Here is a 26681-nt window from a genome sequence, read left to right as displayed (position 1 = left end):
GGAGGCACCCTGGAGTGCTGGAAGGAGGCAAGGTCAGTGCTGGTAGTCATCAAGGCCAGACTTCTCAGTGAGGCAGGGCAGGGAGGACAGAGGGTTTGAGACAGACTTTCAAACTCTCTGATGGTTGAAAGCATTTTCTTCACCAATTACTCTTTATTTACAAGAGTCAGGTTCTGCCCGGAAAAATTACCTTCTAAATCCAGGAGCACTGAGGCAGAAAACACTGCAGTTTTGGTAGAATTACTGGTGATAGTAAAAATCATCCCTTGTGTCTTTTAAGACATCGTCATTGAGCCGTTGGTACTTTTATAAGGCAGGGAGGGTATTATGATTATTGCTAAATGTGCTTGAACTTGATAATGTAAATCATGTGCCAGTGGCTTGGGCCAGCTAGGCTAATAAAGAGGGCCGGTAGCGGTAGCGGGAAGCTGCTCCCCGGTTACCGGGCCTTTCTGCTCGGCTGCCCTCGTGGAACTGCCCGGTGCCCACCTCGGGCCCTAAAGATCCCTGCTGGAGGGGGCACGGGGGCTGTGGATCTTAGGTTCCCTGGCACCCTGAAGCCTGAGCCGCCGCAGGGTACCTGGCGCTGGAGCCCCTGCGGGAGTGCCAGTGCCTCAGCAGGGACTCCAGCCCGGAATACCCCTCCAGGTCTTCAGAGTAGCCGGGACCAAGGCGGGAGTGGGCGGCACCTCAGGGTCGTTCCAGGGCTGCGCTAGGAAAGGTGTGGACGGCGGCAGAGGAAAGGGACTAGCCGTGCAGTGCCGGGGTCTCGGCTGACCGCGAGCCGCAGGGATGGAGGGGCGGGAGTGAGGGGGGGTCCGAGGTGGGCAGCTCCAGGGTACGTGATGCACACCCAGGGGTGCCACCCTCCAGTTTATCGTGGGAGGAGACCCAGCACAGAGAGGCTAAGGGATTCGCCCAAGGTCACACAGTGAGCGGGTGGCGATGTGTGTGGGGTGCCCTTCTGCCAACGCGTCTGGCGTCATCACAGGCCTCCTCTGGTTAAGGACGAGTAGGAGGGCATCCCCAGCCTGCCACGAAATGTGGCTTCTTGTCATCCCAGCCTCCCAGTCGCCGGTGTAGGCGGGCCTAGGGCTCCAGGTCTTGGCGCGCGAGGACACTGACTGAGCCCGAGTCAGTAATACCCGTCACCGCCCGCCCCCCCGCCCTCCTGGCTCTTGAATGGCTCAGTGACAGGGCCCTGACCGAAGTCACACAGCTGCTAAGTTCCGAAGCCGGGATTCGAACCCTGCGGTATGGGTTTTAGTGGCCACAGGCCGGAGATCAAGACCACTGGCTCGGGGGTGACCACATGCGGCCATGGGTAAGTCGTTTTCCCTCCGGCAGCCTGGCCGCGCGCCCCTCCCGTCGTGGCCGCGCATGCTCCGTGGCGGGCGGAGCCGGGAGGCGGTGGCGGGCACCCCAGCTGCTTTGCATTGACGCCAGCACCCGCTGGAGGTCACCGCTGGGGGCTGGGCGCGGCGTGCTGCCGGCAAGACCCGGCCCGGAATACGGAGCTGGAGCCGCGCCGCCCGCAGCTCCTGGGCGAGCGCCGCCGTTTCAGCGCTTCTCGACGGCGCGGCCTCAGGTCCGCGTCCCTCCGTCCCTCTCGGGGTGGACGCGGCCTTGCTGTCCCGACGGGATTCTTCGGGCCCGCACCGCTCAACCGCCAGAGATCTAGTCTAGGTTTCTCCGCCACCAGCCCTCGGACCAAGGGCATTTATCCGTGGGGCGGCCGGCGGAGCGACGTGAGAGCCCGGGGCCTCTGGACGCGCCGGCCACAGCGCCTCCGGAGCCGGAGCGGGCGTAGCCGGGAGCGCACCTCCCCCGGGGGGTCGCGCCGCCTCACGGCGAGGGCGGCGTCGCTCGCGCGGCGGGGACTTGTCGGCTCTCGGGCCGGGAGAGCGCAAATCTCCTCCCCCGAAATTCCCCGGAAGCGCGGCGCGGCCGAGGCGAGCGCGGCGATGTGAGGGAAGACGGCCGGCGGCTCCCTCCTCTGGAAGGGCATGTTCGGAGGGGCGGCCGCGGTGCGCTGCCCGCCCCACCGCCCCCTCCCCGCCGCCGCAGCCGCAGCCGCCTCCGCCGCCGCCGCGCCCGCACCGCGATAAAAGGGGCGGCCGCACTTCCTGACGGGAGACCCGCGCTCGCCGCCGCCGCCCGCCCAGGCGGAGATGACACGGCGCACGCGGCGGCCCCGAGGCGCCGGGCGGGCCGTTTACTGACCGGATCGCGGCTGCCCGCCAGCGTGTCCGCGGCGCTGCCGCCAGCATGGGCTGCGCCCCGAGCATCCACATTTCCGAGAGCCGTGGGGTGTACCCCGGCGGCAAGGAGGCCGAGGACGTGCCGGGCCCCGCGGCGGCGCCGCTCCCGCCCGGCGGGCCGAGCCTCCCACCCGGCCAGAAGACGGCCGCTTCGACCCGGGCCCCCGGTTCCAGCCTCGCAGAGTCCGAGCCTCGCGGAGGCAACGGCAGCAAGGTAAAGGGGCGCCGGGCGGGCGGGCGGCTCCGGGACTGCGGTCCGCGGTGAAACTCGGGCCCCGCGGGGCGGCAGCCTTCCCGCAGGGCCGGGCGGGGCTCCGTCCTCGGCCGCGGTGCCCTCTCGCTCGGCTTTGACGGATGCCCGCGGACTGTCCTGGCTGGGGCGGCGCCGGGAGGAGGACCGACCCCGGTCCTGGGGGCCCCGCTTAGCCGAGTTGTGAGGAGGACGCTCCCTGAACCGCGGCGTCGGTTCCCGGGGCACGTCTGTCGTGCCGTCTTGGGCGAGGGACCGCCGTGAACTTGACTGAGGCGCTTGAATCCATTCCCTACCGGACAGCGGGTGCGGAGACGTCCCCCGCCCCGGATTTTCTGGCGCGACCCTGAACGTTCAGTCAGTGTGAACTTTGTTCTTCTGGTTCTCCCGGTGGAAGGGAAGGGCGGCCAGCCTGCGAAGCCAGGGTACTGGACCTGCCGCCCAGTTGTGTTTTCCCGGTTTGGGCTTTGCGCAAGCCTGCAGTTGCAGTTTTCCATTTTCTTTGGACTATTTAAAATGTAATCTGGAATATCAGCTTTGCTTCATTGCACATGTATTTGAGGTCCCCGTTTATTAGCATACATGTTGTTCTTAAAGCCTGTGTAATTAGAAAATACTATCAGAAACGCAGTTTTTGAAGCATTCAGCAGAACGAAGTTAATTTATCAACCAGTCTTACTGGGACATTTGGTAACTTTTTAAAATTGCGTGTCTTCTCCAGCGCCTGTTGCCTTGACTGTGTTTTGCCAAAGTTTCTGGGCTTCGTCTTTGTTAAGGTTTTCTAAAGGAAAGGTGTTTTTCCTTTTTTAAAAAAGGAAAAAAAGTTCACGAAGACAGACTGCAGATGCTTTCTGGTTCTCTGATTTGAAATTTTAGAGCTGGAATTCATGCTTTTGTTTATGTATTAATCTAGGGGGAAATATTCCTGTATGCACGGCTATATAGATTGTTGAGGCTCATCAGTCTCTTTGCTGCTGTGTTTGAAGAGTAATTTGTAGAATTGTCTTGATTTTCTTGCTTACTGCTAGATCTTCCAGTTAGAGGGTTAGAAATTGGTTCATTTTCTCTCTTAAATTTCCAGTAGTCATCATTCCTTTTCTACATGAAAGTGAAAAGTCTTTTTCAGTGTTGCATAACGTAGATGCAACACTCGTCCCCTCTCATACACTCTCTGAAAATTCAGGTTCACTCTGTTCATCCGATTTGGGAGTCCTAGAGTCATTGAAGAACCCTGTGATAGTTTTGAACTACTTACCTAAGCTGCACTTAATACCTTTGTAATGCTTGTGGGTTAAGCTATCTAATTGGCTTTTTCTTTTTTTTAAAGTGTTACACAGGTGAAGTTGAATAGCGAAGCTTTAACTGCTTTCAAGTTTTTGACCCAGATCTGATATTGGTTATCTTGCATTAAGTAATAGTAAGGTTTTAGTTAACACCAGTAGTTTTTCAAGAAGTCTTGTGCCTTATTGGCCTATTGGGGGCAGTTGTGGATGTCCTAAATTCACCCAGGTGTCTTGTAAGCATCTCCAGTGCAGCAGTTTGCTCTCTGCCACCCACATTGTCAGAACCCCTGAGTTTCTAAGAGTCTTGTCAGACCATTGTCTTGAGTGGGGACCCGGAAAAATACATTCATCATTACAGTGCTTAATCCAGTGGCATGCATATAATAGGTGCTAAATAAATGTTGAGTTTGATTTTTGTTATTAACAGAATGATGAAACTTTTTCAGTCACTGGAATTGGATTCTGTAAAACCTCTGGTGCAGGATTTAAGGTTAGTTTTTCAAGAGGAGGAGCCAAATTATAAATAACACCACAGCCACAGAATCAATAGTCCCATGCTTGTTATTCATGAACTCCAGCATGTTGATGCCACATCTCAGTTACAGATGTTTGTGATTAGGCCTGTCTAGTGAGCCACCAGGGAGCCCAGATCAAGTGATGGTGGTGGTTTAGTCGCCAGGTCGCGCCCTGTCAAGTGACAGGCAGAGGTAAATATCAGCATATTTTTAATTCACTATTTTTCCCTTTAAGGGAATGAATCTTCTGAAATTAAGATACTCAGTATGTTCTGGAAATTTAAAAACCCATGTTTAGAGAAGATAAGCTTTCAGCAATTTAGCAAAGTCAAATTATTACACAATGAACTTAAATTCCCTTATATAAACATACAAAGATCCAATTTTAGCTCATTAAAAAATAACTTCTTATTAAAATATAGTAAGTCAGCTTATTGAGTGAATTCCAGTCAGAAATTCACTGGGGAAGTTTTTGTATTTCTATACCATGTAGTAAACATCAGTTCATCAGAATGCTTGGGAGATTGATAATCAATTGCATTTTCAGATTAATTAAGCAGTGCATCCCCTGCACCTGTAGCGTATCCCACGTGTGTTCCATGAAGCAATTTGTGGACCATTAATAAGTATTAAATGAATAAAGGGTCTGTGGTCAAGTTAGGGAAATACTGGCTCAGGCTAAATTGGTCAGATTTCTTTAATACAGGATTTGTCGAAAACTTAATTTCCTAAAACACATTGTGAACCTCCAAGCCGTGTTTAGAATGTGCAACACTTCCCAAGCGTGTTTGATTATGGAGCCCATTTGTTGCGGTGTATCTTAGGCAGGCCACATGTTAAGTCGTGATTCCTAACATGAGATAACCAGTATTCAAAGTGCAAGAAATATACTGAACAGTACAACTCAATAAATATAATTTGCTTCTTAATGATTCCAAAGGTACTTCAGGATCTTGTAATACAGGAGGTTGGCTCATCTTTATGAACTCATTTAAGTATTACTAAAAATACGCTGGCTGTTTATTCATTTCAGGAGTTATAGTCTCTGTGGTTACAGATAATGAATGCTGTGTTCAGTTTGAACACTTACAGTTTTGTTTTGTTTTGAATCAGGGTGCACTTTAACTGTAACATTTAATATTTTCTTGTCAGTCTTTAGATTTACTCCGTTTTCCTTCTCCTTGGCTAGGACTCTGAGTTGCCCTTGAAAGATCTGAGTGTGGGGGCGGGAGTGTCCAAGGAGACCTTCTGCACCCCCCCCCCCCTCCTTTCTGGAGACACGCAGGGAACAACTAAAGGTGGGTCTGCCCTCCCCCTGTGTCACTCATCAGCCCTGTGAAGGGGCAGCCCCTCTGTTTCGTTCTGCTGTGTCCGCCCCACTGCCCGCCCCCCTCCTCTCCCTCCCCAGACAGTAGGCCTTCCACAGACATTGGTTGAATTGGAGAATTGTGTGAACTAGGCTGTTAGAAATGGAAAATCCAGCCAGTCCTAGTAAAGGAGAAATAGAAGCCAGTTTTAACTAGAGTGAAGGCTGTAGAATTTAGACTTGAGTTTTTGCAAGTGTCTGGTATTCCTCTTTCAGCGCTTTTGTACCCAGGAAATAATCCATCTTTGCTCTGGTGAGCCCAGATTTCCCCGTGAAGACTTAAGGATTAGTGCGGCCGGGTGGGCAGTACACAGAGGTGACCGGTAACAGCGCGGCCAACGCTGACCTCTGACCAGGGGTTACTGCCGTCAGCTCTCAGGCTGACTCGCCGTTTGTCCTTCTCTAGTATTTGCTGTGTCATTTTCTTTCCCTCCACCTAGTTTTCTCTAATTTTTCACCACCTTCTCCTTCTTCCCAGTCTTTTCCCCCTCCTTTTCCCCGCTAGCCCACCATCCTCCATAAAATTGGTGACATGAATCATCCTAGGCCATCAACATTTGCTGGTTTCTTAGTGTTTCCTAGCTCTGGAGTAAAATTTGTTGTCTGCTGTTAATATATAGAGTGGATTAATCCAACTCTTATATTTCCCTAAAATAAAGTGAAGTTTTCTTTTTGTGTGACCTGAGTGACCACTCTCCCTGCACCCCCCCCAAGTTAGGTCATTGACCCTTGAATTATAGATTATATAAATTACTGAAAGTTTGCCTGTAAAAGCGTAGTTGAGAAAATGGGACCCAACTTTCTGTTCCTGAAGTAAGTGACTAGAATTTTATCTTGAGCTCATGGGCTCTGAGTTCTCTAATCCCTTGTGTTCTTATGCCTTTTGGTGTATAGAATCTCATTATCTCGCTAAGCCTAGCTATAAAGATAACTGCTTTTTAAATTTTCTTGAATGCCTATTATATACATAAAATACTTTGTATTATACACTTTTTTTTTTAGTGCTTAATGTCATTACCACCATGACTGTAAAAGCGTGATGTGATGAAGGTCACAGCTCTGTCAGCTCAGACCTACCCTCGGCCGGCCTTGACCGTCTTCTTGCTGAAGTGAGTGTTCGGTCCCTTCTGGCACAAACGTTCCCTGTCAAGTGTCTTGTGATGATGGTGACCCCTTGGACTGCTTGTCTGTTTGGATTGGGTTCTTCCATAGGGGATGGTTCGGGATGTTAGGCCATGGGGTGAGGCAGTCATCTCAGAATTACCTAAAATGCCTTAAAGGACAGAGTATTTTTAAAAATTAAAAAGAAATCAGAGAACAGAGGGAGAAGTTGACTGGCACATGGGTAAGCCCTTGGGTGTGTCCACCGTTGGTGGCTCCCGCCTGGTTTCTCCGTGCACAGGGGTCAGTGGTAGGAGGCCTCGGACTCTGAGGTTCTGGAGTGCAAGCTCTTCGTCCGAGTTGCACTTGGCTTTCCTCAATGCCTCCTGTGTTGTAGGCACTTTGCTGGATGCCTTGCGGACCTTATCTCTCTTCAGCCCTCTGAGGTGGGTGGTGTCATTTCCTTTCTGCAGATAAGGTACCAGAGGTTAGAAACTCACCCAGGGCCAAACAGTTAAGCAGGGATGCAAATCCATTGTTCCTGGTGCTTATCTCCTGGCTGGTTGCTCTGATAACCAACCACCTGTCCCAGTGTTATATCCACCATTCTCTGGCCTCCCACTCAGCTATGAGCATCGTGGGTCCACCTGGGCTTTAAGCAGGCATCCTGAATCTGTTATTAAAATTTCAAGTCTTTATTTACTGGGGAGATCCAGTCCTAGCTTAGGTTCTCATGTCTGTGGAAGTTGCAGCTGTATTTGGCCCTGTCCCAGGTAATGCCTCTAATCTCCCCTCTTAACTCTCTATAATCAGTCGGCAGGCATCCCTCGGGGCTGCTTTCTCCTCCCTTTCCTGCTCAGGCTGCAGGTAGCCTTCCTTAGTTAGGACCTCCGTAGGAGCCAGCCTGGAGGGCAACCCCTCACCCCTTCTTCTGCCCCCAGTTCCACACGTACACATCCTGTCTTGAGCCCTCGGTTGCACTTGCACTCTCCTCTGCTCTTGCCACCTCTCCTATAGCTCTCGTGGGCTCAGATTTCTCTCCCAAGCCTGCTGCTTGATGATAGGCCTCTGGAGGGCAGGGGCTATGCACTGGTTTCAGTACAGTTCCCAAAGCGTTTGGCGCACTGAGTAGGTGTTTGGATAAATACACCCGTCTCTAAGGCTGAAAGGGCTTTTATTTCTATTCCATGGATCTATCTCACCTGTTTAAATTTAACAGAAATTATTGGGGTGTGTTATGCTTTAACAAAAAGCCAAAATACCCTGAAGCCAGTGATTAACCCGCAGGGAGATCAGTAAAGCTTTTGCCTCTCATGTTGGCCGTGTCAGGGTTGAGCAAACGTGCCTGGGTCCTGTCCCTCTGCTCTGCTTCTGTTCTGCTCTATAAGATGAGTGCTGGACTATCTTGTGAGAGAGCTGTTTTGACAAGTCTTGTGCTGGAGTTTCTTTGCTACAGGCCTCATCCGCGTAGACGGAAAGGCAAGCTCAGCTTTCCCCACACTTTCTGGATGGGCTCAAAGAACACCAGGACTTCCCTGGTGGCTAAGACAGTAAAGAGTCTGCCTGCAATGCAGCAGACCCGGGTTCAGTCTCTGGGTCGGGAAGATCCCTGGAGAAGGGCATGGCAACCCACTCCAGTATTCTTGCCTGGAGAACCCCATGGACAGAGCGGGGATGGTCAGCTTTTACTCTGCGTGGGTTGAAAATTCAGGTTCAGTTAAGACGGCGCTCATTGCCCGCCGGCACGCATCTCCCTGTCGCGTCCCGCTCGTCAGTGCAGCACCGCTTCAGCCTTGTCCTTTGCTCCTGGGACGAGCGAAGGGCTGGAGGCCCATGGACAGTTTCCACATGGTCTTCACATGTTTGAGGTTTACAGCAGCTCCCAAGTGAGGTGTGTTGGAAAGAATAGAAGTGGAGGAGCCACAGGTGTGTGTTTTTAAAGCCAGCACCATGAGGTACCAGCTGTGTGATATTTAGCAAGTTCTGACCCACATTTTCTCAAGCATAAAATGAGACTAGAATACCTGGATTTTGGTGAAGATCATTTAAAATAGTCTGTGTGCATATGTTTTGTTAATTCCAAAGCACCAGTACATGTAAGGATTGATCTTTCTCTTTCAGTTACCTTTCTCAAGGACTAACTTTGCTTAAATATATTTGCTTATATTTAATTTTTTTTTTTTTTGACTGTGCCGGACAACGTGGGAGATCTTAGTTCCCCGACCAGGGGTTGAACCCAAGCCGCCTACATTGGCAGTGTGGACTGGACTGCCAGGGAAACACTCTATCTGCTTATTTTTTAAAGCAAATCCTTCCTTTTAAAAATACATTTTTATCTTTCCCCTAATATTTTATTAGTTTGAAAAATTTCAAACATACAGCAAAGTTGAAAGAATTCTCACATGTGTACCCACCACCAAGATTCTGTAGGTAACACCTGCCTTTGTTTGCTTTATCATTCTCTATCCACCCAGAAATCTGTTTGATTTTTGGAGCCATTTCCAAGTAAGTTGCATACATCAATATACTTAACTCCTAAACACTTCACTATGTATATCACCTAGAATTCAAAATTTGTCTCTTTTTTTTTGACAAATGTGTATGCTTATGTAATGCAGAATCTCTGTCAGGATACAGAATATTACTGTCACCCCAGAAAGTTCTCTGTGCTCCTTCTCCATTCCTAACCCTACCCATCAGCAACCACAGTTCTTATATTTTTTTCCATTATAAAGTATTTTTGCCTATTCTAGGCTTCATAGAGATAGAACCTTGAATGTATTCTTTTGTCTAAGGCTTCAGCGTAGTATTTTTGAGACTCATCTGTGTCACATGGGTCAGTAGGTGGCTCCTTCTTGCTGAGTTGTACTCTGTTGTGTGACTAGATCACAGTTCACGTACTCATTCTCTTGTCAGTGGATGCTAGGCCTGCATTCCATTTTCGGCTATTAAGAGTACAGCGGCTATGAATATTTTGGTATAAATTACTACGTGGGCATGTACTTTCATCTTTCTTGGGTTAATGTCAAGAAGTGGAATTGCTGGGTCATAGGATAGCTATTATCTATTATGTTTAGCTTTCTAAGAAACTGCTTGACCTTTCTTCAGGGTTCCCCAGTTTCACCTTCCCGCTAACAGTGTATAATGAAAGTTTGGTTGTTCTACATCCTTGCCCCAGTTTGGTGTTATCAGTCTTAATTTTAGCCATTCTGGTGGGTGTATAGTGATATGTCCTTGTGGTTTTGATTTTCATTTCCTTGATGGCTAATCATTTTGTGAATGTTTTCATGTGTTAATTGTTTATATAACTTCCTTTTTTGAAGTTTTCATTTTAACAGTGTATTAAAAGGAAATATAAATGTGTCATCATGGTCTCTGGGTTCTGTTGTTCAGTCGCTAAGTCACCTCCAACTCTGGCCACCCCATGGATTGTAGCCCGCCAGTCTCCTCTGTCCATAGGATTTCTTGGGCAAGAATACTAGAGTAGGTTGCCATTTCCTTCTCCAAGGGATCTAACTGTCCCAGGGATTGAACCCAATGCTTCCTGCATTGGCAGGTGGATTCTTTACCTTTGAGCCACCAGGGAAGCCCAAATGAGAAACAGTCTCCTGTTTGCGCTAAATAAGTTATGCAAAGCATTTACCAGGAAGGAAAAGGGTGATAAATTCAAGTAGGTTAAAATAAAGAACTTCTCAACAAAAGAGAGTGAAAAGGAAGGAAACCATAAACTGAAAGATGATATTTGCAACACCTAATACCAATGAAGGATTAGTATTCAGAATATATATAGAACTCCTACAATAGATAAGAAAAAGTTTAATTGAAAAATAAGCAAAGACTTGGACAAGGAGCTCATTAAAGAGGAAACCAAATGGCCAATAAATGTGTGAAAAATGTCAGCCTCATTGGAGAAATGCAAATTAAAACCACAATGAAATAATATTTTATACCCACCAAATGGGCAAATGTTTAAAAGCCTTATAGTATTTTAACTTTTTATTTTGTACTGAGGTATAGCTGATTAACAGTGTTGTGACAGTTTCAAGTGAACAGTGGAGTGACCCAGCTATACATACACATATATCCAGTCTCCCTCAGATCTCCCTCCCGTCCAGGCCGCCACTCAACACTGAGTAGAGTTCCACGTGCTATACAACAGGTCCTTGTTGGCTGTCCATTTCAAACCCATCGGTGTGTCTGTCCAAAACTCCCCAGTTAACCCTGCCCCCCATGCCTCCCATGCCTCCCTCCACCCCCGCAACCATAAGTTTGTTCTCCAAGTCTGGAGGTCTCTTTCTGTTTTTAAAGTTTATTTGTATCATTTCTTTTTAGATTATACATGTAAGGGATGTCATACGATATTTCTCCTTCACTGTCTGACTTATTTCGCTCAGTATGACAGTCTCTAGATCCAATCCATATTGGTGCAAATAGCATTATTCCATTTTTTTTTATTGGCTGAGTAAAACTCCATTGTATTTATGTACCACATCTTGTTTATCCATCCCTCAGTTGGTGGATGTTTAGGTTGCTTCCATGTCTTCTAAAAGCCTGACAGTATTTTTGAGGAATTCTTCAACAGTGTAAGTAAAAGTGTAAATCAGTTCAACTGCTTGGAAAACCATTGTCATTACCAAGGAGAGCTAAACATGTGACCCTGTGACCTGGCAGTTTTAACCCTAGAAATACATGTGTGCTGAGATATGGATAAGAATGTTCATAGGTGCATTGCTTTTATTGATAAGAGCAACCTTTTTGATAAAACACAAGTATCCCTCAGCAACATAATGGATGAATAAGTACTGTGCAAAAGAATGCTTTTCAGCTTTGAAAATGAATGGCTTAACATGGAACTCAATGTTATGTGCCAGCCTGGATGGCAGTGGGGATTGGGGGAGAATGGATTCATGTGTGTGGCTGAGTCCCTTTGCTGTTCACCTGAAACTATCACATTGTTAATTGGCTACACCCTAATACAAAAGAGAAAGTTCAAAGTTCAGGGAAAACAAGCAAAAAAATGAATGGCTTATAGCTTATAGCTACCGGTGTCAACATAGATCAGTCTCAAAACAATGTTGAAAGAAAACTTAGAGAAGAATTTGTAAAGTGTGACCCTTTTAAAGATTAATAGCTAAGCAGTATATTATGTAGGAATGTATGTGATATGCACATGCATATAGATATTAAAACTATAAAGAAAACCCAGAGAAATAATTACTATAAAATTCAGTTAGAGAAAGTTTATTTTACAGACTGAAATGATTGGCAGGTTGATTTGAGTGCCTCCTACTGAAGATCTGGAGCCAAGCAGGAGGCCCTGCCCTCAGGACAGTAGTAGTCTTCCCTGGAAAGGTGGGGCCTCTGACCTGGAAGTGAGGGTGGCGCCTGAGGGGTGGAGTGGGTGTTCAGGGAACAGGCAGGATCTTGGTCTGGACCCATCATCGGTGCAGAGGGCGGAAGGCGGGAGGGGCTTGGCCTGCTCGGGGCTCGGCTCAGAAGACCCGAGGACTTGGGTGGGTAGAGAGTTGGCTGTTCCACAGGCAGTGAGGAGTTGACTGGGGGCAGGAGGGGAGGCTTGAAAGCCAGGTTGAGGCGTATGGAGTCCATCCTCTGAACCTCAGCATTTTCATTTTCAACACTGTGGTTGCAGGATGAATATATTCTATCAAGTTTTAGGAGGAAGATGCACTGACGCTGGAGGTGGGGCGTGCCTCGGGGCTGTGGTGCTGGGCCAGGCACAAGGTGTGGCCGGGCGCAGTGCAGTGCTCTGGGAAGGGAGGCAAGGCCCGCGGCCTGCTGGGGAGTGGAGTGGGTTCAGGGGGTGAGGGGTGAGGGGCGGTGCAGACGGGGTCTGTGGCTCAGGACTGATGGTCTGCCTCCCTTTGTATTGTGCTGTCCAGGTGACTGGCTGCTGTTTTTTAAAAATTGAAATATAGTTGGTTTGCACTGTTGTGTTGGTTTGCACTTTGTGTTGCTTTCCACTGTATTAGTTTCTGGGGTACAGCAAAGTGAATAAGTTTATATATATCCTTTTTCATTGTAGTTTATTACAAGTTAGTGGATATAGTTCCCTGTGCTATACAGTAATAGGACCTTGTTTATTTTAAATGTAGTAGTTTGTATCTGCTAATCCCAAACTCCTGATTTATCCCGGGATCCCGTCTTTCCCCTTTGGTAACAAGAAGTTTGTTCTCTTGGACTGTGAGTCTCAGAATTGTTTCTCTCCATGGAAATCTTCATTAAAAGGGGAAAGATTTATTTGATCTGAAGAGAAATCAGATTATACTGAGTGCAGTTTTTATCCATTATCTCATTTGATGTTCTCTAAACTCCTGTGAAGTAGAAAGGACAGTGTTATTTTCCCTGTTGAAGACCTAAAAGAAGCAGAACTTTAAAGAGATCAAATGACTTGCCCAAGGTCGTGGTAATTTCTTTCAGCAGCAGGTTCACTGTAATAGCCCAGGGTAGAAGCCAGAGGAAAGAGAGGCTGGGGAGTTTTTAGAAAAACCTTTCTTGTCTCTTGGTTCTGGATTTATTTCATAAGTGTTTACATATATATTACCATATGTAAAATAGATAGCTAATAGGAAGTTACTCTATAACGCAGGGAGCTCAACCCAGTGCTGTGTGACATGGAGGGGTGGGAGGGAGGCTCAGGAGGGCGAGGACGTGTGTATACTTAGAGCTGACTGACAGTGTTGTACGGCAGAAACCAACACAATGTTGTAAAGCAGTTACCCTCCAATTAAAAGTGAAATAGAAAACAAAAAACCCCACAAACCAAAACAAGAAAAGTAAGCTTTTATTTTTCTCATTACAAAAGTAATATTCTTCTTAGAAAACTTGAAAAAGGACATGGATCACTTGAATTGCATAATCAGGAGATAGATAACACGTAAATTGGTGGTGTTTCCTTGCATTCATGTAGATTAATTAAAATATTTCTTTATAGTTTTATTCTTTATTTGTTCTTTATTAGTTCTAGGAAACATTTAGCTGTTATTCTTTGAATTGTCGCTCTTCCATTTCCTCACTTCCCTTCTGCAGCTTGCTCCCACGATGGGAGTTAGGCACATCTTTGTGCTGTATTTCTTTACTACTTGTACTTCCCCATTTCTGTGCTGGCATCTGTAAAGGTTTTTGAACTCTCTTAGCTCACTGAGTCATTCCTCAGGGTCTACTCAGCTATCTAGCCCATTGAGTTTTTAAATGGTGCAGTTTCTGTGTTCAAGATTTATGGTGTGTGCTTTTTATAACTGCTAATTCATGGTTTTCTTTCTTTTTTGGTTAGAGCATACTCTGTTATCTTTTTGAGTATATTAATTACATATGCTTTAAAGTCCTATTCTGAATGCTGTTTATTTAAACATTTTTTGACGTATAAATGCAGTTAGCAAAGTATATAGAATCTTAAAGAGTATGGCTTGATTGAACTGTACCCATATATGCTACATGTAATGACCACCCAGATCAGGAGGGAATATTCCAGCACTCCAGAGGACTGCCTTGTGGCTGTTGACGTTTATTTAGTATTTCTAATATTTCTAACATTTCATTAGACAATATCTCAAAATTCTTGAAGGAATTTTACAGTGAGCACTTGTATACCCCAAACTCCTGTATTTTATGGTAGCATTTTACTCTGCTTGCATATATGTTGCATCATATATGTTCTTTACTGTACTTTATCATATATGCTCATCCATCTGTTTCCATGGGTTCTACCTCTGGGGATTCAACCAATGAGGGTGTGAGAGGGGGTGATAGGGGAAATCCAGAAAGTTCCAAAAAGCAAAACTTGAATTTGCCTTGTGGTAACGATTTACATATCCTTTACATTGTGTTTCCAGCAATTTATGTAACATTTACATAGTATTAGGTAGTATAAGTAACCTAGAAGCCATTCAAAGTACAAGCATACAGAAGGCTGTACTTAGGTTGTGTGTAACTTCGGTGCCTCTCATATAAGGGACTTTTGCATCCATGGACTTGGTATCTGAGGGAGTCTTGAAAGCAGTGCCCACAGAAAGCAGGAGACAAGTGTGTGTCGGTCTCTGTCGTCTCTACCTCCTTTTCCTTTGATGCATTTTAAAGTAATTGCAGACATCTGTACTTTGCCTATGGAGGAGGAAATGGCACCCCACTCCAATGTTCTTGCCTGGAGAATCTCAGGGACGGGGGAGCCTGGTGGGCTGCCGTCTATGGGGTCGCACAGAGTTGGACACGACTGAAGTGACTTAGCAGCAGCAGCAGCAGCAGCAGCAGACTTTGCCTAAAATATTGCAGTGTGTATATCATTAATTAGTCCAGTATTTAGATTTTTCTTTTGAGATAAAATTTATATGCAGTCAAATGCATAAACATTTATTGTGCATTTGCTGAGTTTTGACAGATGCATACATTTATCTGTGTAAGTCAAACCTCTGTCAAGGTTAGAATATTGTCTTTCCAGAAAGTTCACTCTTGCTCCTTCCCAGGCTCTTTTCCTGCCATCCTTGCAACCACCTTTTCATTTTTTTCCCCACCACAGGTGAGCTTTGTCTGTTTAAGAGTTTCACAATAAGTGGAAGTATGTAGTATACAATCTTTTATATAATATTTCTTTCACTTAGCATTATGTTTTTGAGATTCATCTGTTTCATGTATGAGTGATTCATAGTACTGTGACTGTTAACTTTTTTGTTTGGGTCTTTGTTGCTGCGCCGTGCTTCCCTAGTTGCTGGGAGCCAGGGCTGCTGTTCGCTGTGGTGTGTGGGCCTCTCGTTGAGGAGGCTTCTCTCGCTGCAAGCACAGGCTCCAGGCGCGTGGGCTCAGCGTTTGTGGCACACGGGCATAGCTGCCCTGAGACGTGTGCAGTCTTGCTGGATCAGGGATGGAACCCGTGTCCCCTGCATTGGCAGGCGGATTCTTACCTATTGCACACCAGGAAGTCCCATGACTGTTAACTTTTAAAGGCTCATGATCCACGTTGTTAAATTGCCCTCCAGAAAGATGTGATCAAATTTTAATATCACAGGAGTATATGATAGTACTTCTTAGGCTTTCAACAATCCGATTGTGGGAGAGTGATATTTTGTATTGGTATTTTAATTATAATTTATTTCATTTATGGTTACCTTTTTCTTTTCCAAGTGTGTTTTGAACACTTGAACTTTGCCTTCACTGAATTTGTGTCTGTTGCCTATTTCTCTGGGTTTTAGAATTTAAAAAATTTTATAAGAGCTTTCTAATGTGTTTGGGAATTAAGTTTTGATCGCTCATGCTTATTGCATATCTTTTTCTCTAGTCTTTTTCTCTTTACTGAATATTTTATTTTTAAAATTGTAAACATTTTATATTTTTGTGAAATCAAATCTATACTCTTCCTTTTATGTTTTTTCCTATTTGCTTTATACAACATCCTATCTTTCTACAGAGGCAATATACAGAGTATGGAAAATTAGCTAGTGCCTCCACAGCTAGAGATCATTTATTATAACATGTTAGTACATGTCCTTCCAGATTCTTTATCTCCCCCTCCATCTCCTCTTTCTCTCCCTCCCCTGTCTCCCTGTCCTCCCCCATCTATCTTTGTATATAATTACATTTTTCCACTGAAATTAGATTATACAGTACATAATGGTTTTTAAAAAATTATAAAGTATACATAACATTTACCAGTTTAATCACTTTTAAGTGCACAATTGAGTGGCATTAAGTACATTCACATTTTTCTACAGTCTCCACCACTGTCAACCTCTAGAACCCTTTGATCTTCCAAAGCTAAAACTTTAGACGTTAAACTCATTTCCTCCTCCCCAGCCTCTGGCAACCACCATTCCCTTTGGACTACCCTAGGTCCCTCATGTAAGTGGAACCATAGAGCACATACTTTGTCACTGGCTGATTTCACATAATACAGTGTCTTCAGGGTTCATCCATGTTGTAACATGTATCAGAATTTCATTTCTAGGGCTGAATAATATCCCATTGTATGCACACACCACATTTAGTTTATCCGTTCGTCTATTGATGAACACTTGGATTGCTTCTGCCTCTGGGTTATTGTGAATAATGCTGCATACAGACATGGGTATACATATCTATGAATTCCTGCTTTCAATTCTTTTGGGGTGTGAACTTGATGGGTCATACAGTAATTCTGTTTCTAATTTTTTGAGGAACCACCATAAGTACATACTGTTTGGCAATAGACTTTTTGCAGCCAGTAATCTGTGTATTTCCATTTCAGTAATTTGTTTTATCTAATAGCTGTATCATACCATACCAATATCCCCGGTGATCCCAGAAATGTCTCCTGCATTGCATCTGCTTGTCATGACCCTTACCTTGCTTTTAAACTAGCCTGCCCATCCCCACCTTTTATATTACACTGAGCTGTTGAAGAGACCTGACCACTTACTTGGTCCCGACTTCTGGATTCATCTTACTGGTTCCTTCTTTTCCCCTCTATCTGCTGTATTTCCTATAAACTAGAAATCACATCCAACATGGATTAAAGTTAGATGTTTTGGGTTAGGCTGTATCATTGGCAAGTCACAAATCACATCAGAAAATACACGATGTCCTGTTGGCCCACCATTACAGATGCTCAGATTGACTGCTGGGTTAGGGTGATGACCATCTGATCACTAGAACTTTTAGATTCTCTTCATATGACTAGAAGGTGACCTTGTGGCCCTTGGCATAATATAGATGTGTATGTATGTTTAAAGTGTATCTGTCTATTGATTTGGCTGTGCCCCAGGGCATTTGTGACTTTAGTTCCCCAACCAGGGGTCAGCCTGCACCCTCTTCGGCGAAGTGTGGAGTCTTAACCACTGGACCCCCAGGGAAGTGCCTACAAATGTTCAATTTACCATAAGCTGTTCACCTAAGCTTTCTCTTTCTCCCTGCCTCCCTTCCTTTATAGCACCACTTGATAATCCTTATCTAAAGTAACAGTTCTCCCTAGTATTAGGAAATGATGTTTCCTAATTCATTTTACTTTTCCATGAAGTAGTTAGTGTTCTTCTGTAAAGCAGAAGTTTCTTCAACAGTTAGGCCTATCACTACTATAAGATACAGTTCCTATTGGAAAGGTATAAGTAAAAGTATAAGGTATAAGTGCTTGATTTTTCCCTTTAACAGTTTTAATAGTAAGGAGTTGGTGCCTCAAATGGTAATGAATGTGTTGGGTTTTAAAATATTACTTTTAGGGCTTGCCTGGTGGACATAACTCTCCAAAATAGTCATTATTCCAGCATCTTTTTATGTGGATGATTATTTTTATTCACAGTTGATTTATACTCTCACCTTTATCATATCTTTGCACTGTCTGTTTTTGATTTTCTCTCCTTACTCGCCCTGTTACAGCACTGACTTCATTTTTATAGCTTTATATGTTTAATAGTGTCTGATAAGGTTAAGAAGAAGAAGGCTGAGCGCCGAAGAACTGATGCTTTTGAACTGTGGTGTTGGAGAAGACTCTTGAGAGTCCCTTGGACTGCAAGGAGATCCAACCAGTCCATCCTAAAGGAGATCAGCCCTGGGATTTCTTGGAAGGAATGATGCTAAAGCTGAAACTCCAGTACTTTGGCCACCTCATGCAGAGAGTTGACTCATTGGAAAAGACTCTGATGCTTGGAGGGATTGGGGGCAAGAGGAGAAGAGGACGACAGAGGATGAGATGGCTGGATGGCATCACTGACTCGATGAATGTGAGTCTGAGTGAACTCTGGGAGTTGGTGATGGACAGGGAGGCCTGGCGTGCTGCGATTGATGGGGTCGCAAAGAGTCGGACACAACTGAGCGGCTGAACTGATAAGGTTAATCCTTTTTCTCATTATGCCCCATTAAAGAAAGCTTCCTTAACCCATTCTTCTCTATCCTTCCATATCAATTTTAGAATGATTTTGTTCTACTCTCAAATTTGGGGGAGATTTTGTTTGTATTGGAGTTAGTGAGTGCAAGTCACTCAGTCATGTCTGATTCTTTGCGACACCATGGATTGTAGCCCACCAGGCTCCTCTGTCCATGGAGTTTTCCATGCAAGAATACTGGAATTGTTTGCCATTCCCTTCTCCAGGGGATCTTCCTAACCCAGGGGTTGAACCCAGGTCTCCTGCATTATAGGCAGACTCTTTTACCGTCTGAGCCAACAGGGAAGCCTGTATTGGAGTTAAATCCACTGTAATTTGAGAAGAATCGGTAGCTTTATAGGATTCTTCTGTCATAAGTATGAATTTATTATTTATCTTTAAATATTTTCATATGGGTCTCATTCCTTTTTATTAATAGGATAATTCTGTTGTAGCCAGAATCTTCATTAAATCTACCGTTTCAATTAGATGAAATATATTGATGTTACCTAATTTAGTAAACAATCGTGTAGTTTCTCAGTTGATTGTCTTTTGTTGTTGTTGTGAAATATATGAATTTTAACTGTATAGTGTCCTGGGTTTTTGAGGTAAATGTTCATGTTATTAGCTGACTGATGGTTTTGGGTTTTCCTTTGTAAAAGTAATACTTCATCTCTTGTTTTCTTATTGGCTTGGAGTTTCAGAACTTTGTTAAATAATAATGGTGTTAATGTGCATCTTCGTTTTATCCTGATGTTAATAGCAACATGTCTCGTTCTTCACCCTGAGCTGTGATATTTGCTTTTGTTTTAAGACAATATGCTTCAAGATATTTGTATATAATATGTTAGTAACTCCTTGCATTCTTTGTTCTTATGCATGCGTAGGAAATTTTAAATTAAAAAAATTGTTTTTTGCTATTTTTTTTTTTAATTGAAGTATAGTTGATTTAATCTTCCCTGGTGGCTCAGACAGTAAAGAATCTACCTGCAATGCAGGAGACTGGATTTGATCCCTGGGTTGGGAGGCTCCCCTGGAGAAGGGAATGGCAACCCACTCCAGTATTCTTGCCTGGAGAATTCCATGGACAGAGGAGTCTGGTGGTCTACAGTACAGTCCACAGGGTCGCAAAGAGTCAGACACAACTGAGCAACTAACACACACACACACACACAGTTGATTTACAGTGTTTCAGGTGTATACCAAAGTGATTCAGTTCTATATATATATATAGCCTTTCCAAATTTTTTTCCATTATAGAGTATTATGGGATATTGCATATAGTTCCCTATGCTATGCAGTAGGTCCTCATTGTTTATAATTTTGTATATAGTAGTGTGTATCCATTGAATCAATTTTTAAATGTAAATTTTAAGCAGGTACTTTGTACAGTTTTATATCCTGACTTTTAAATTTAATAATAAATTGAAACTGTAGTCGATCCTTGTTTATCTTTTTTTATTAAAAGATCTGTGGTATCTTCAGGAGATTGATTCCAGGACCCCAGTGGTTTGCCAAAGTCCATGGATGCTCTAGTCCCTTGTATAAAATAGTATAGTACAGTGGGCCCTGTGTACCTGTGGGTTCTCTACATGTGGGTACAGAGAGCTCACTGCATTTTCCCATGTCATTAAAAGTTATTCAGAACATAATTTACATGGCAGTACTGTGCTGCCGTGTCCATCTTAAGTTTTTATGTATATCTGCAATCATTTTATTAGGGTTTATTTTTAGATGGAGAATCTATTATTTTTGAGTCTTGATTTAAAAACAATTCTGGTACAGCACGTTTTAAGACCTTTTGGGCAGTCTGTAATGAAAAAGCATTGTATTTTTTGTAAAATTTTTATTTATGAACTTGGCCAGATAAATTACATTTACGTATCGAAATCTTTCATTCTGTTAGAATTTTATTACTTAGTGAGATGTTTAACTTTACTCTTCCCAAGCTTCCATTTTATGGAGGAGGAAATGGCATAGTGTACTCTGCTGCTGCTGCCGCTAAGTCGCTTCAGTCGTGTCTGACTCTGTGCGACCCCATAGACGGCAGCCCACCAGGCTCCCCCGTCCCTGAGATTCTCCAGGCAAGAACACTGGAGTGGGTTGCCATTTCCTTTTCCAGTGCATGAAAGGGAAAAGTGAAAGTGAAGTCGTTCAGTCGTGTCCGACTCTTCGAGACCCCATGGACTGCAGCCCACCAGGCTCCTCCATCCATGGGGTTTTCCAGGCAAGAGTACTGGAGTGGGGTGCCATCGCCTTCTCCGTCTAGCGGTTTGATTGTATCGAAAGCAAATAAGAAATCAAACACTTGGAATTTCTGATATCATTTGGGTATCAGAATTTGGATATTGTTAGTGGAGTTGCTTATTGTGGAATGGTTCTGTATTCATTTTAATGTCATGTACAGATATCTGTCTCTCTCTCTCTTTTAATTTTTAAATTGAAGGATAGTTGCTTTACAGATACCTGTGTCTTTATTCTCTTTATACCTGTGTATTTATTCTCTTGTAACTCATACGTTTGGACTTGGAGTTGGCATGCAGGGAACCTACAGTATTTATGTAGTCATTCAATACATACTTGACCAGCTCTCTTTACTGCCCTAACATTTGTAGGTAAAAGCAGGAGGTTTTGTTTCTTTTTCTTCCCGAAGCGCTGAAGTCATGTCTTTTTGTTATTCTAGCATTAAGAAATAGTCTTTAAAAGCCAGAGATTCCAAGTGAAGTGAGCTGCAGTGAAGCCTTGCCTGGGATGAAGGTGTGCATGAGGTTTGGTCAGCCTGGCAGTGAGTCGAGCAGTGTTATCAGAGGCTCAGAACACTCTTATGGGGACAACTGGTAGGTGACAGTATGAGCCAACATACACTCATTTTTAATACTCAAAAAAATCAGTCAGTACTTCTACGAGACTCTGATCTCTACAGTGAGATTAGTTTTCAGAGGCTGATTTGGAAGTGTTTTAGAGGTCTTCTGGTCTCATTTCTCCCCAGTGTAGGAATTTCCGCCTCAACTTTCCATCTCCACGAAGAACTCTGGTTTGGTGAGTTGGCATGATGGTCCCTGATTCTTGATTGGACCACCAGGTATTGGATCATAACAAAGTCTTGCTTCATTCAGGCCACATTTACGTAGAGCTCCCTGTGCACCAGGGTCTGCAGTAGGTGTGGCAGTAACTCGAGACGAGTGCTCGTAGCCCCCACTTGAGGGTACACATGCCAGGGAACTGGCTTGCCTCTGTTTGTGTCTTCCCAACCCTTGATTCTCCAGTGCTTGTCCAGAAATCTGAACATACCTCTTGCCGTGATACAGTCAAAGAGGAGAGGGAATTTGCATCAGACGTGGGTCTGCGTTCTGGTGTTGGCACTCAGCTGGGACACGCTGCGTCGCTTGTCCGTGAGCCCCAGGTCCTCATATGAAACAAGTGTTGGAGAGAAGGCGTGGCGAGATACTTGTCAGGCACCATAAACGGGACAGACTTTTCTGGTGTCTGTTTGCTTATGGATCAGAATTGCATTTTCTCACCAGTGGGTTAGGAGAGTAGGAAGCTGTTACAGTCCTTTCGGTGCTGCTGAATATACAGATAATGGAAAAATAAACAGTGGTGCCGTGGTTTGCTGGCCTGTAAACCAAAAAACAGTTTTCAGTGCCAAAACCTGTGTTTGTTTTGAGAGGCCAAGGATATTTATGCCTCAGATCCCAAATGGATCTCCTGGGTACTCCCGGGTTATCACACAGCTTTGGTTTGGGGTCACTTGTTTATATGACTAGCTTTGCTACAGTGTGAAAGCTTGCTTACCATGCTCGGTTTCTGCTGGAGTAGAATCGTGTAGGCTGGCCGGAGGGGGTCTCTGGTCAGGGCTAGAGGGCTTTGACCTTACTCTTCCAATGGGCAGGCACTGGCCGGTTGCAGCAGCACTCCTGACACCTGCCTGGGGTCTAGAAAGCCCTGTGGGCCTGACACTCTTGCTGGGCCCCTGTTCTTCCCCACCAGGTTGCTTTGGAGTCGGGGGTTTTTGATGGGCGTCCTGAGGGCTTTGCCCCCTGCCAGTGTTCTTAGCCTTCTCCACGTCTCCAAGTTTCCAGAGAAGCAGGCCCCACATGCAGATGTCTGGAGGCAGAAGTTCAGAGGAGGTGCAGAGGGGTCATGCCATTCCCTGCCTCAGACCCTCTGTTGCTGCCCACTGCCCATTCCTTTCCATGACCTCAATGCCCAGCCTCCTCTAGCTTCATCCCATGCCTTTACAGACCGAACGCTTCAAGCTCTTCCTTATACTTCCAGGGATTTAATAAACTGTGCAGTTTCCAGAAAAGCACTCTGCTGAGAATTTCTCCCCAACTTAATCAGCAGAGAGAGCAAAAATAACTTTAAAGGCAGAGCTCTATGAAGGAAGTAGGTGATTGTCGTAGGAAGCATCTTATGTCTGGAACAAGTACCCTCAAATTTTTGTGTTTGTGAAATTCCCTTGTGGGGAAGGGAAGACAAGCCTAAGATGGAATGAAGGGTTCAAATGGTCAAGATCACGCATGCTCAGAAGATGGATGAGGTCCCCATGGGCAGGTCTGGGGCTGCGTTTGTGTCCCTGCTGCCCGCCCCCCACCACCACCCCGCTGTCTCACTGTGGCTCCTGGGGGCCCAGGGAATTGAAGGAGGTCGGAGCGAACAGATACCCTGGGGTACAGAGGGGCATGCTGGTGTCTGATACAGCGCGTCCTTGCTCACCTCCCGGAGAGCCTGAGGTGGTTGCTATCCTTAGTGGGCACCTGAAGTTGTCTCTTCCTTACAGATGGAAAGAGCATCAGGATTTGATGGTGTGCTGTGACGGTGGGGTAGTGTGGGACAGACGTGTTTTCTTCTGTGGTCAGTGTGGTGCCTGCTTTCACCTGGCTTGATCCACCTTGACTTGCTTGGGGGTCACTAACAGCCATCAGCTAAGGTTGATGGAACGTAACAGTAACGCCCATGTTGACTGTTCACTGCATCCCAGGTGTTGTTCCAAGTGCTTCATGTGCATTAACTCATTTAATCCTCAAGAAAACCCAGTAGGCTTGGTGTTATCCTAAAGGCTCCCCTGTAGGAGTAAGAAAACCGAGGCAAATGGGAGGTTTAAAGCACTTTCCCTGAGGTTTCCTGGCCGGGAGCTGGCAGCACTTGGGTTAAATCCCAGTGCCCTGGTTTCCGAGTCCACACTTGTCATTGCTATACTTTTGTACTTTTCATTTTACTTTAGGAGATCTGTGAGGTGTTGTGAACTTTTTTGTCTTATCTCTTGAGGCAGTTTTGCTGATTATATTAGTCAGGATTTTTTTTTTCTTTTTAATTTTTTATTTTGTATTGCGGTAGAGCCGATTAACAATGTTGTGACAGTTTCAGGTGAACAGCCAAGGGACTGAGCCATACACCTGTGTGTATCCATTCTTCCCAAAACTCCCCTCGCATCCAGGCTGCCACAGAACACTGAGCAGAGTTCTCTGTGCTGTACAGTAGGTCCTCGCTGGTTATCCATTTTAAATATAGCAGTGAGTACATGTCCATCCCAAACTCCCTAACTAGCCCTTTCCCCTGTCCTTCCCTCCTGGAAAGTTAGTTTGTTCTCTAAGCCTGTGAGTCTCTTTCTGTTTTGTAAGTAAGTTCATTGTATCATTTCTTTTTTAATTCCACATATAAGGGATGTCATACTATATTTCTCCTTCTCTGACTTATTTCATTCAATATGACACTCTCTAGGTCCATCCATGTTGCTGCAAATGGCTTTATTACATTCTTTTTAATAGCTGAGTAATAGTCCATGTATAGATTTACCATATCTTCTTTATCCCTCCTTCCGTAAATATCCGTTTAGGTTGCTTCCGTGTCTTGGCTCTTGTAAATAGTGCTGCAGTGAACACTGGGGTGCATGCATCCTTTCAGATCATGTTTTTCTCTGGATACATGTCTTGGGCTGCTTTTTTCTGCTTAGCAAGAAGCAGTGCCCACCGCTAGCTCCTGGCTTTAAATTTCACAGCTTTGTCAGTGGAGTGGGACTGAGTCTCTTCCAGTAGAGGCTAGACTCGCTACTTAAGAGTCCGTAGGAGGAACCAAGATGAGCCTAGCTTGGAACACCTGCCTGCCCGGTGGCCAGCAGTGGCTTCTCTGATGAGCAGCGGCTTTCACCAAAGTAGAAAGTTGGATGGAAGCAGCTCTCACAGGAAGAGAGGAGTGTTGGTCAGACAGACAGTAGCCTCCCCTACACTGGGATCCAGCCCAAGTCCCCAAATGCTTTTCAGCTTGAGAATTAATCCCACTTTTATGTGTAATGAGAGTTATTGTTCCTAGTTGTGACTCAGAGGCAGTTTGCATTCTCACTTACCAGAGAAACTTTCCAGTAATTCTGTTCGGTAAGAGAAAAATGGATGACTTGTGGGGAAATTTCTACCAGTTCGGACATAGAAAGGGCTTCCCGGTTGACCTGCTTCCTTACTTGTGCATTGTGCCTCAAAGATGCTGTGTTGCTGATCACTTCTCTTTTTATCTGGTGCTTTTATATGTGTCACTTGTCTTCTCTTCCCTTTTTGCATTCTTGTGGCAGGATCATTATATCCTGTGTTTTTGTGTTTGTCAGTTAAGTGTATCTTGGGCAAGTCATTCAAACTTGCAGACCTTAATTTCTTCACCTATTAGGATAGGCTGATGTAACAAACCCCCAAATAAACAAAAGTCTTAACCTCCAAAGAAGTTGCTCAGTCACATAAAGTTTAAAATTGTTGTTGTTTAGTCACTAAGTCATGTCCAACTCTGTAACCCCATGGACTATAGCCCACTAGGCTCCTTTGTCCATGGGATTTTCCAGGCAAGAACACTGGGGTGGGTTGCCATTTCCTTCTCCAGGGGATCTTTCCAACCCAGGGATCAAACCCATGTATCCTTCACTGCAAGTGGATTCTTTACCACTGAGCCACAAGGGAAGCCCAAAGTTTAAAATAGGTGTTCCCAATTAGTGGAGGACTCTACTCTAAGCGGCAGCTCTGAGACTGAGGCTCATTCATCTTGTGGCTCTGCCATCTTCAACACACGGCTCCCTGAGATCACCCTGCATGTCTGCACAGACAGCTTGCAGAAGGGGAAAGAGCATGAAAGATTGTGGGTGAGAGGTTTTGAGGGACCAGACCTGGAAATAGTTCATGTCTGTCCGTTCCATTGGCCACACCTCCCTGCCCTGGAGGCTGGGGAATATGATCCGTCTATGCCTGTTTGTGCCCAGCAAGGAGAGGAACTGGCTTTCAACAGCCAGCCAGTCTCCACCACACCTCTTTGGAAACATTTGTAATTCTTCTCCTTTCCCTTCTCTTGTGCAGAGAACTAGTAAAGTTTGGTTGGGATTGAGCCCACCCTCAGCTCCAGGGGGCTCTCTCATGTCCTTCTTGCCACAGTCATTTGTTCAGCAGTGGACGCATCACCCAGGCTGAAGTTAGAGTTCAGAGGCAGCCACATGACATAAACTATCTCAGTCAGACTGCAGTAATTGGAGGGTGGATGTGCCTACCTCCACCCCTCAGTGAGGACCCTGCCAGCTCGTGTAGGAACAGGCTTGGGGAATTGCAGTCACAGAGCCAGAGCCTTATGGAACTGATCCTGAGGCTCGGAAGATCTCACCCTGCCCTTCGCATGTGCATGAGTCCATAAATCCACTTTATCATAAAGTATTTGAGGTTACTTTTCTTTACCTGTGGCCAGCTGTGTCCTGACTGGTAGAACTTATGAAAGATCTTATGAAAGGGAGGGGGAACAGGGAGAGAGAAAGGATAGAATCTGGATCTCTAAGTTCTGCTTTGGCTCGTTGCTACCGTATCTGTGATGTTTCTCCGAATACTTGAACACCCAAGCAGAACCTCAATGGACGTTAGCCTAGTTTGACTTCTCAGTTACCTGGAATTACAGCTGAGATAAGTATTTTTTAACATTCTTCTCCTCTTTTTTTTTTTTTAAACCCTTTAAACAATGATTTCTCTCTGAATTGAAAGATAGTTTCATTGAAGAATAAATTCAGAATTTTTATTTATCTTCTACCAAAGTAAAGAGAACATAGTTC

General features: G+C 45.1%; 1 protein-coding gene and 1 pseudogene across 7 annotated transcripts in view; one reads left to right on the top strand and one right to left on the bottom strand.

Moving 5' to 3' along the window:
- Positions 1 to 1224: 1224 nt before the first annotated feature.
- Positions 1225 to 26681, top strand: part of PDE8A (phosphodiesterase 8A) — a 143630-nt gene continuing 118173 nt past the window's right edge. The window contains exon 1 of one of the 7 annotated variants that reach the window (XM_025271685.3): positions 1225 to 1324. In XM_025271685.3, the coding sequence (XP_025127470.1) occupies positions 1313 to 1324 (12 nt within the window). In that variant the 5' untranslated portion in view covers positions 1225 to 1312. Of the gene's footprint in view, positions 1325 to 1387; positions 2476 to 6677; positions 6785 to 26681 lie in introns of those variants that run through there. The other 6 variants (XM_044933074.2, XM_025271683.3, XM_025271684.3 and 3 more) reach the window with 6 other exon arrangements.
- LOC112581044 lies at positions 12951 to 13060 on the bottom strand (annotated as a pseudogene).

This window comes from Bubalus bubalis, chromosome 20 (genome assembly GCF_019923935.1).
Source record: "Bubalus bubalis isolate 160015118507 breed Murrah chromosome 20, NDDB_SH_1, whole genome shotgun sequence".
In the NCBI taxonomy this organism is placed as follows: Eukaryota; Metazoa; Chordata; class Mammalia; order Artiodactyla; family Bovidae; genus Bubalus; species Bubalus bubalis.
Note: the sequence above shows the minus strand (reverse complement) of the source record. Positions and strands in the feature narration are given on the sequence as shown.